General features: G+C 62.7%; 3 protein-coding genes across 3 annotated transcripts; 2 read left to right on the forward strand and 1 right to left on the reverse strand.

Annotated features, from left to right (window-relative positions):
* Nucleotides 1-833: 833 nt before the first annotated feature.
* MNEG_1065 (hypothetical protein) lies at nucleotides 834-1975 on the forward strand (the record flags this gene model as incomplete). Its single annotated transcript, XM_014050457.1, has 2 exons — nucleotides 834-892; nucleotides 1186-1975. 2 exons carry the CDS (start codon nucleotides 834-836, stop codon nucleotides 1973-1975), a joined length of 849 nt encoding a protein of 282 aa, XP_013905911.1.
* Nucleotides 1976-3951: 1976 nt separating this feature from the next.
* MNEG_1066 (hypothetical protein) lies at nucleotides 3952-7241 on the forward strand (the record flags this gene model as incomplete). Its single annotated transcript, XM_014050458.1, has 6 exons — nucleotides 3952-4097; nucleotides 4271-4340; nucleotides 4581-4856; nucleotides 5044-5872; nucleotides 6186-6346; nucleotides 6531-7241. The coding sequence occupies 6 exons, from the start codon at nucleotides 3952-3954 to the stop codon at nucleotides 7239-7241; spliced, it is 2193 nt and encodes a 730-aa protein (XP_013905912.1).
* Nucleotides 7242-8298: 1057 nt separating this feature from the next.
* Nucleotides 8299-9194, reverse strand: MNEG_1067 (hypothetical protein; the record flags this gene model as incomplete). Its single annotated transcript, XM_014050459.1, has 4 exons — nucleotides 8299-8369; nucleotides 8538-8582; nucleotides 8781-8929; nucleotides 9097-9194. The coding sequence occupies 4 exons, from the start codon at nucleotides 9192-9194 to the stop codon at nucleotides 8299-8301; spliced, it is 363 nt and encodes a 120-aa protein (XP_013905913.1).
* Nucleotides 9195-10452: the final 1258 nt, after the last annotated feature.

The following is a 10452-nucleotide window of genomic DNA, read 5'->3' on the forward strand; positions in this document are numbered from 1 at the left end:
GGCGGCACCACCCGCACTCTCGCTAGCGCCATTGCTGCGGCAGCTGCCCCCCTGCACGTTCAGGAATATACCTACTATAGGTAGTCTCTATACATCATGCATGGTGCTTGAGTGTTAAGCAAATACAACTTGGGGGGCCGCCGCGCTGGGTGGGGCGGTGCATGAGGAGCAGCTTGCATGTAACTTTGCGTTGAAAAAGGTGTGGGGTCTGGCACCCCGTGGACAAGGCCGAGTACTGGCCCACCACGTATTTGAGACGTCGCAACGTCCTTGAAGATGGGCTATAACTGACTGCATTTGAGGTGTGCATGACTGGACCACAGACATAGAGCGCCTGCAGTACCTGCCACGTCCCTGTCGCGACAGCGCAGCACGAGCGAAATCAAGGGCGCCCCGTCGGCCGCCAGTGCCGATGCGAGGCACACACAGTGGTTCTCCCTCGCCGTACCCGACCTCCACAAAGCGCTCGGCACATTGGCGAGTCCACCTCTCACCTATACAGTCTGCAAGGTCCCACCCCAACCACGATCCTATACCGCCGTGCGCCAGCGCCCTCGCAGCCAGGCATATCACTTTCCTGAGTCGACTCGTGACCATACATCTGGGGATCTGGCCAGTCGAGCAGGAAGACGTCAGGAACGCTCTGAACCGGCTAGCGCAAAGGTGAGCACCCCTAGGAGCGCCGCATCATGCTTGATGTATTGCTTAGGTGCAACTCAGTCCGTCCGGAGTACCCGAGACGTCCTGCCGGGCGGAGCACCCGTAGTCTGTGACCTGTAGACCGAGCCTGCACTACTCTCCGTCGTGTCTCCGCAGACTGCCTCAGAACGGCAATGAGCGCTTCATTGGGCACTTCTGTGCAGTCTGGTCCGGGCTTCGTGGCCTCCACGAGGTGCGGGGACACCGCGAGTGTGCTGTGCACAGCACCGCGCAACGTTCCCCAACCAGACCAGACGTGGGGCTCCATGCGTATCAAAGATTACTATTGATGTATATATGCCGCGCCAGCAGGCCTGAAGCATCGGAGCCGCAGCGGCGACGTTGGGGCGGCGGCCATGAGCGCTTTTACGCGCTCGCTGCACCCCTTGCCAATTCACTCAACCTCCAAACGCCTATCTTCCTCCCGAGCAGGCGCCCGGTGCGTAGGCCACGCATCACTGCGCCGCCGCCAGCACCCGCATGCAGATGGCCGCACGCACCGGCCGCGCGGTGCGCTGCAACGGCTGCCCCTGCAGCCCCGGCAGGCGACCGCCTCGCCGCGCCGCTCGAGTGGCGCCCCTGTGCGTATGACGAGGAAGCCGAGGAGGGCTGTGGCATCGACGGCTCGCTCTGCGCCGCGACGCCGTTTGAGGCCAGCCGCATCGAAGCCGCCGCAGCCGCGTTGGCAGGCGGCGTCAGGCCTGCTCTGGCGTGCAGCGTGGCGTTCCTGTACCCCACCCAGCAGCAGCAGCAGCAGCAGCAGCAGCAGCAGGCAGCCGCGCCGCCGGGCGGTGTGGGCAGCCTGGCTTACTTCATGGCCAAACCCCAGGTGGAGTCGTACGACGAGGAGGCCGAGGGCTGCTACGAGGCCGCCGCAGCCGAGGCCGCAGCCGAGGCAGCCGCCGCCGCTGAGTCTGCGCGCCTGACTCGCGCGCTCGCCGCTCACGCGCCCGGCCGCGCCGCGCGCCGCGCTCGCCGCGCGGTGCTGCGCAGCGCCCCTGGCGACTTGGAGGCCATGGTCCCGTGGGTCGCTGATGCGGACGCCGCCGCCGCCGCGGACGCCGCGAAGCGCGCCGCCGCGCGCGTGCCTGCGGCGCGCTACCCGCACCTGCACGCGTTCCTGGCGGCGCGCACGGGCTCCCTGGGCATCGTGGACAGCGTGCTGGAGGCGCTGCAGCTGGAGCGCGGCCTGCAGGCGCGAGCGGCGCAGGCCTGGCAGTACACGTGGGACGAGGACGTGCACGGCCAGGCCGGCGGCGTGCTGGGCTCGATGTAGGTTAGCGGTCTTGGCCACAGGCCTGGCTGACTTTGGCAGCAGACGCCAGCACAGGCTTGAATATGGCACAAGCTGGGAGGCGGGGCGATGCCCTGCGTGTGTTACGCTGCAGGCACGTATGTTGTTGTGGCCGGAGGCCGTCGTCGTGGTCGGAGGCGACGCCTGGCTTTGAGTCCCCTGCGAGGCGTCGTGTTTCAATGACAACCCGGCGCTCTTGCCCAAGATGTGAAGCACGCTCGGGCGCGCACAATCACGGGCATCACACTCTGTCGCTGGTGCCTTGGTAGCATGGCCCTGTGACGGTCGTGCGAACTCTTCAGTGCTGTATCATTTGGTGCAGGCGCACGTTGGCAACAGCTGTGCTTAGGGTGATTTTGCGGTTTCATCACAACCCGCCATTGGCATCCGGCCTGTCTGCCAGCCTTCCCCAATCCTGGCAGCGGTCGTTGCGCGGCGTCTGCAACACAACAGTGTGCCAGAACGTGCTCTCCCCCCGCTGTGTTCCGGCTCCACTATGGGCTGATGCGGTTTCACCGCCTGGCCGAGGCATGCAGGCCAGTCCTGCCAGGCGGCGTGGTGTCTCAGCGCCACAAGTCTCTTCCGGGCGTGCTGCTCATGCGCGCGCCCCTGCCTCTCCTCATATTGACCAGCCGCCTGATCCCATGCCCCCATGCTTGCCATGTTTGTGCTGCCCCTGCTTGCCGGCTGACATGATGTTGCCCCCTTGCTTGTGAGCGAGGCCATTTATCTGCTTTGCACATGCACACCCCAGGCTTTCCTGTCGTACCCCTTCTTCCTGTCTCCCATAATTCGATTGCTTTGAAAACACCAGTGGTTCTTACGCAAGTAATAAAACTGTAGTACGCTGGATGTCTGAATCACTGGGTATGCGCCACAAGCGTGCAAAACAGAAATGGTTCAACCAGCTGCAGAGGCGAGCACTTGTGGTCAGGAGGACTTGTAGCATGTGGGCCGGGGGGGACTGCAATGCTGTGCTGTAGCGCTTAATTCTGCCCACGCTTGCCTGCGCAAGTGTTTGGCAGGGAATTGTGCAACATTCAAGGAGCAGACCCACACAAGGCCCCTACCAAAGGGCCCCCCAGTTACCAGGGGTAACCCAGGGTGGCTGTGACGACGGGCTCCGCTGTGTCCCGCTGGGGCCACAGACGGCGTGTAGGAGCAGTGGTCCCCTCAGCCGCTTGAGCGATGGTGCCTGCATGCTGTTCTATTCAAGCGCGCTCTTGATTGGACACGAGCGGTGGCTGACGGCTGCCTGGCTGAAATAAAACCAAGAGATAGGATAGGATTGCGGTGGTGTGTCGTGCAGTCGCCCGCTCCTGGAGCCATCCAGGCTCATGGAATTGAGAGCAACCCCTGGATTGAGTGCAATTGCAGCAACTCAAATTTGCGCAGCCAATTCTGATGTTTTTCTAGGCAGGTACGCTCACATGCCTTGCCTGGGATGCGTTATGCGGAATTCACTTGGTTTTATCATAGTATTGATTATGGTAGGGGTTGCAGTTGCTCGCACCAAATGTTGGTATCGGTGTCATCACCATACCTTTGACCAAATGCACCCCCCCTCACCCTTGATTTGCCCCTGGAGCAAGGGTGCTCTCGGTGCTGCTTGTGCCCAGGCTGGTCAGGGATTGCTGGATACAGCCGTACCGAGTAGGGGGGAATTTGGCAATGCGGCATGTGATGTCCGGACACACGGTGGACCCACGGTTGTGCAAGTGCATATCGTGCAGGGCATCACATGCAGGATGCGCTACAGTAACGGATGTTCTCTGGGCCTGTGGCGGGAGAACGGGCCTGCGTCTCAATGATGCGGGCGCTCTCAGTCACTCGCCTCACCGCAAGGTGGCACCTTGCGGTCACCACCCCAAAGTGACTGGCCCTTCACTCTGATTTCAACGCCCGGCACACGCATAGGCTTGATGTTGCGCGAGGCTTTGAAGCTTGATATTGTTGTGATGTGGGCTGCGTTCATCCTGGTGCCGATCGCCGTGCCAACAGTCGTGGTGCTGTTGTGGAAACGCGAGACTCGAAAGCGCCTGGAGCACAGCCGGTTGAATGTGCGCGTTGAACGGGACAGCACAAACGTGGAATCTGCGACAGGGTGAGCATGCACGGGTAGGAATGGGCACGGACAGCAATGCTCATCACGAGCAGTGCTGAGCGGCACGTGCGCCGCGCTGCACTGTTTCCGAGTGTCCCGTGCTGCATGTGCCACCAACACCTGTCAACCGTTGCCTTGCACTTCAACGGATCCTGTGCCGCACCACCGATCAGGGGCCTTGTGGCATTTCTGGAGCTTGACCCCGAAATCGCGGCCACACCCCCGCTGGATGGCCTGCGCCTGGTGCGGCCCCCGTTGCTGCGCCTGCTGCCACCCGCCCCATGTGCCGATGCTCCCAAGGCCCCTGCGGCCGTCAATACCGCTGCTGCTCCGATTTGCCCGCCACGGAGCTCCCAGCCCGCTGCATGGCTGCTGCAGCTTGACACATGGCCCCTGCTTTGTGAATGCGTCCATCACGTCAAGTCCCAAAAAAAATCCTTGCGCGCACCAACTCATGCTTGACTGCAACGCTGTCGCGTGCAGATCTCTCTGGGCTCTTACTTTGCCTCCCTTTCGCCCCGCGGCTCCGTGTCATTCGAGCGCGCGATCGTCACCATCGCCGAGCGCTGGGGCTTTGCCGCCGCGCTGCCCCTGGCGCTGTTCCTGCCCCCCGCCCTGCGCGCGGACGGCGACCTGCCGGCCCTGCTGGCCGGGTTCCCCTCGCTCGCGGCGGGGCGGTTTGCAGCGGCGCCTGTGTCTGCGCTGGACCTGGTGGCGTTCAGCCAGGCCCTGGACAAGGTGGTGGCCAGGGCGCGGCGGGTGAGCTGCGACCAGGAAGCACCAGGGAGCAGCCGCGGGCTCACGGCCCAAGGGGGAGAGGCAGTGCTGGCAGGAAACGGGGTGCGTGGAGGGTGAGCGGGCAATGGGCAGCCGCCGTGTTGACTGGTGCAGCGCATCATGCACTGCTCCGGGAGCAATCAACTTTTGACGCGCTGTTGCCCGCCAGGATGCTTCGCGGTCTGGGGGACGACACCTGCAGCAGGGGGGCGAGAACTTGCACATGCCTGCAGACCAGCAGCAGCAGGAGCAGCAACGGCAGGACCACCAGCAGCAACAGCAGCAGCAGGAGCAGCTGGCTGGCAGCCATGAACAACGGCGCTGGCGTGTGCCATGGTTACGGAAGCCGTCATCCCCTTCCATGACAGTGCCGGTGCCCGCAAGAGGCTTCGCCACTGCACCCAGGCCCGCCACGCGTGACGCCCTGCGCAGCGCGGGCCCGCTGGACTTGCTGCGGCGCGGCGGGGCAGCTCTTGACCCCGCTCGCTCGCGCGTACCACCGCCCGAGTCCCTGCCAAACCCGCTGCTGCTGACGGCAGCCTCTGTCCACCGCCTCCTGGGCATCACACCCGAGGACCTGGCCGACACATCACCGGCGCCAATCCCGGAAGCTGCACGGAAGCTGTCACCCCTGCTGCCAGACCTGTACCAGGGGGATGGCCCCGGCGGGCGCGAGGATGACTCAGCGGCAGCTGGTGACGCCGGCGGGCTGCGGCTGACGCACAGTGCAGCGGCCGCGGCGGTGTGTGAGCTGCTGGCGGTGGTGTTCAACCGGCTGATGGCCAACGGCGTGAGCGATGACAATTGGCCTGGCGGCGGCAAGCCACCCAGGCAGCAGCAAGCTGGCGTGAGAGTAGAGGATGCCAATGGGCCGGAGCTTGGGCTGACAGTGCCAGGGTCAAGCAGCGACGGCAGAGGCGCTGGTTCCCTGTTTGGTGTGATGCTGGTCGAGTGTGGCCCTGTGATCTACTCTCAGGAGGGCCTGGCGGATGCACTTGGTGAGCTGTGGGTGGGTGGGCGCACGGGCATGTTGTTCAATGTCCCGCTGGAGGCGAATGAGCATCGAGAGGGTTATAACGGAGGGGGCAAGGACCTTGTACGGAGGAATCGGCGGTCATCACGGTGGCTCAGCCACATTCCTTGTCATGGGAGTGATCCTGCCTGGCAATCCTGCCTGGCAATCCTGCCTGGCAATCATGCCTGCTGATCCCGAAACCTTCCCAACAAGCTCTTTTGTGTGTGCAACTCAACCCCTTCATGCACAAATCTCACATCCAGACCCTTGACAAACTGCATCCTTGTCCTCTGCAGAGGCTGCAGGGCACACTTTGGACGTGGCCCTGATGTCCAGCCTGACCAGCTTTGGTGTTGGCCTCAGTGTGCACACACCAGAAGTCGGCTGGCAGCATGTGCCGCTGGCGTTCCCGCTCAGCACGGGGCTGTGGGCCGTGAGCGGCAGCGCCGCACGAGCGGTCCGACAGCTGGCGATGTGCTTGGTTAGCCGGCATACACCGATGTGTCGGCCGCGCGAGTGGCTTTTGACAGTTCGCATCTTTTTGCGACATGGAAACGACGGTCCGTGTGCACACCCATACACCTCCAACAAACCAACCCTCCCTCTTTCTGCACGCTCTGCAACCTTGAACCCACCCGTAGCCGCAACACGGCGACAGTGGCGCCGCCGTGCCGCCCGACATCACCACGCTGATCAGCCACGCAAGCATTCGCCTGCGCTGCCGAGGCCCCGCCCTATGCTTTGACCTGGAGTACTGCCTCGCGGTCACTGGCTTCACAGGGTGGCTCAGCTTTGCCCAGGTGGACCGACCCTGGCTGCTGCACCCGAACTTCACACCCTGCCACCCCCTCGCAGCCACGCCCGCCGGCCAGCCCGCAGGGCCGGTCTCCGAGGCCGCGCCACGCCGCCGGGTGCTGCGCCTGCTCGCAGCGTCGGCATGCGCGCTCAACTCGGCGGAGCAGCGCGACGGGCTTCTGCTGGGCGGGTACGGGCTGCTGGGCGTGTGCCTCGACAGCATCGCAGCAGTGCAACAGGCAGCGGCAGGGGTGTGCACGCTGTACCCTCTGCTGCTCGGTGGTGCTGCCAAGGCGGGGCTCATCGCGCTGTATCGCCAGGCGGCCGCCGCAGGCTGGGTGTACGCACAGGATGCGGAGGCCCTCGCGGCGGCCCTGACTGCGCTGCCCTGCGACGCACTGCCAGAGCCAGCCGCGGCTGCAGGCGCCGCGAGGCGCGCGCTCGCATGCCTGCCAGCCAAGAGCCTGTTTGTGCGCGTGGGGGCGTGCCGCAAGGGCCTGGAGGCGGCGCTCGCGGCGGCACAGGAGCTGGTGCCGTCGACTCAGACGCTGAGATAAGCTGCAGTGCGGCCCGCTGGCCGCAGTGCGGCCAGCGTGATGGTGGGTGTTCAAGGGGGAACACCGTCATTGCTGGCGTGCAGGTTGGGCCCCCGCCTCCTCTTGCAAGGTGTGTGGATGAGCCGAGGCATGTAGGGCGATAATGTTACAAATGCACCTTGGCTTCTCTTGGGTGACATTACAGTGACACCTTGGGTGACACTACAGTGACACCAGACAATTGACCTAGAGAATGTGTCGGGGGTCAGAAATCCATGACGTGCAGTAAGACTCGCGCTCCCCTCACAATAGGGGGTTGACAGTGGAACAGTGCGAAGTAGGCAGCTGAGCCCTCACACAGCGCAACCAAGTATCTTTCGCAGCATTGTGCGACCTGAGCTGCATGCTGAGAGCTGCACGCCCTGCATAAACCAGCACGAGGGTGCGCATCTGTCAATGAATGTACACCGCAGGCGATGGACCGCGAAATGCGCGGCCCTGCGTCCTGGGTGTAGGGTTGGCCAAGGCCACCTTGGCGAGCTGTTGGGCTGTGCGATGAGGGTTGTGCAGATGAGGCAGCAGGCCTGGAATGCAGCCGCTCGCACTCTTGAGTACAGTCTGCAGGAGGGGCACGCTCAATTGTGAGGAGTACTGTAGGTGGGTACAAGAGCTTGCCAGGTGGGGGCAGACCAACACGCTCCGGGGCTTGTGTGTCGCTTGTGCTTTTTTTGTTGGCATCATGGGCCTTAGAAAGAAAGAAACACCGAAACAGCTGCGCAGCTCTGCGCACGATTGACTGCGATTGACTGTCGCAAGGCATGCAACAGAAATGTCAATTGACATCCCATGCGAACGATGTGGCCCGGCCTCACGCAACGATGCTACGCGACCACACACCTGACCACCAAGAGGTGGGTTGAAGCGTGCGGCGATAATCAAGGCAGTGAGTGCGTGACTGAAAGCGTCACGTCATAATCACACCAAGGCGCAGGCGGAGCGCGCCGCAGCTTATCCTTGGGTCCAGGGCATGCCGGGCGCGAGCCCGTGCAACCCATGTGGAGCCTCTCGGGGTGCTGGCTCAGAAGATGGGGGAGCCCTTGGCCGCCTCGATGGCAAAGGTCGCGATGAGGGCCGCCATGGCCACCTTGCCTGGGGAGTATGTGTGTGTGTGGGGGGGGGGGGGTGGAGAGGCACCAAGAGGGGGCCGCTCGTTTGAGGCATGCAAGGGTTTGGGTTTCTGGCAGCTCTGTGGCACACTCAACAGGACGCAGCCACGCAAGTGCGCTGGCGCTTGAGAATAGTCCTGGCAGGCCTCACCGTTCAGTGCCTCTGCAGCCGGTGTGAAGGGACCAAACACCTCATCTGCACGAGGTGAGACCAGGGTATTGACGCAAAGTAGCCATCAGAGCTGGCAGTGTGGTACCCCGCAATGCCTTGTCACGCCTCCAAGCTTGCAGACTCAGACTTTGAGTTGTCCTGCGCCGTTTGCTGGCGCACATCTGCCGCAATCCTCATTCCCAATTCCCTATTGCCTCTCACGCCCCCCTTGACGTTGCTCACCGCCCTCCTCCTCCCCCAGCATGAAGGGGATAATGGAGGCCACTGACAGCAGGACCATCAGGCCCAGCACAGCCGGCGGCGCCAGCAGCAGCAGCGCCGCAAAGGGCTTGCGGAGCAGCAGCTCGCCGCCCACGCCCCCAACCATGCTCCTGCGGTTGCAGCGGTTGAGGGGCAATCACTGGAGTCGACAGCGGCGCATGCGGGACTGCTTCTTCCATGCATGATCTGGGGCACCTCGGTGACCCTGCCATGATTTATCCATGTCATCCACCCTGTCACAGGATGCAGATGACACCCCAACACCCGCTGCGCTCACATCATCGCCAGCCGCCCGTTGACGAGCAGTATGTAGTGCGGCGTTAGCAGGCTTGACAGGGAGCGCATCTGAGGCGGCCGCGCCGCGTCCAGCTCCATTGACTGCAGGGGGGGCGCCGAGGGGGGCGCAGCCGCTGCAGCGTTGCTGTCAGGCGTGCTCTCGCTCTCTGCCACGCGAGTCACATGGCTGCTACCGCGAAGCCCTGCGCCGGAACGGCGTGCACGACATATGATGCCGCATGCCGCAGGCGCCGCGCGACTCAGAAAACGCTCATTCGATATGTTGGCGTGAGGCCTGTGGACCGCGAGGAAAGCCATTTCAAGCAGAGTGTCTGCAAGCACTGCCAGATCTCCACGTGAGGGGATAGGAAGACGATGAAGGAATCAAAAGACGAACGCTTTTATGTATGAGTACACAGAGCCGTTCGCCTGTTTTGCGGGGAGCGTTTTGGAGGGAATTGTTCTGTCGGAAACCCCCGTTGCGTGCAGTGGGCCTGCTGATGCTGTTGTGCGTTGACATCAAGGTGAAAGATCACTTTGAATCCATTGTGGACGGGCGCGTCTCGACCCCTGCCATGCACTCGCCCGATGTGCTCTGCGCGAGGGTCCACCGCGGGCTGCATGATTCTGAGCTTCCTTCCTGGCTACGCCAACAATCCTGGAGGTGGCGCGGTCGAAGCCATTGCTGTAGAAGCAGTGACTTGTATGGCTTCATGAGCTTCAGTCATTCAGCACGTTTTCAAACCACTCGTCATATCGAAAAACTTCCATCCCCTCTGCGCTGCAATACCTCCTTGCCTTGACTTTGTGGGTTTGCATGCTAGTGGCCCCACAACTCTCCATGTTGGTTACACATCTGATACCTCCGATACAATACAGCTCTTGTAATTACAGCAGTGTACCAGTCATGCAGCAGCGCATAACATGCAAGCCCACAACTACTAGAACCGTAACAACAACACCAGCGTCACGCACTATCGGCGAGTCTGCGCCCGACACGGGTCAAGCGGTGCGAATGCACACCACCTAAAAGGAGCACCCAACAGATCCATTGACAACCACAGCAGCAACCAGTGCAGTAATCAGATTTTTTTCGAAGCAGCGGCGCCCGTTAGTCGTCGCCACCGGTGATGTAGCGCACCTGCCGGGCAGCGTCGGCAGCAGCGGACGCCGTTACACATGCATCCAACGCAACCAAGCAGTGCCGCGGACCTCCGCACCCAACGGCACAACATGCTCAGTCCTGTGATGCCAGACTGCATGGGTATGTGCAACCTGCTGCAGCACAAGCGCCAGCCGACATTCCTGCGACCCAGCACTGTGCACAGCCGCCTGACGCCCGCCCCCTCCCTCACCC

This window comes from Monoraphidium neglectum (assembly GCF_000611645.1).
Source record: "Monoraphidium neglectum strain SAG 48.87 unplaced genomic scaffold scaffold00100, whole genome shotgun sequence".
Lineage (NCBI taxonomy): Eukaryota > Viridiplantae > Chlorophyta > Chlorophyceae > Sphaeropleales > Selenastraceae > Monoraphidium > Monoraphidium neglectum.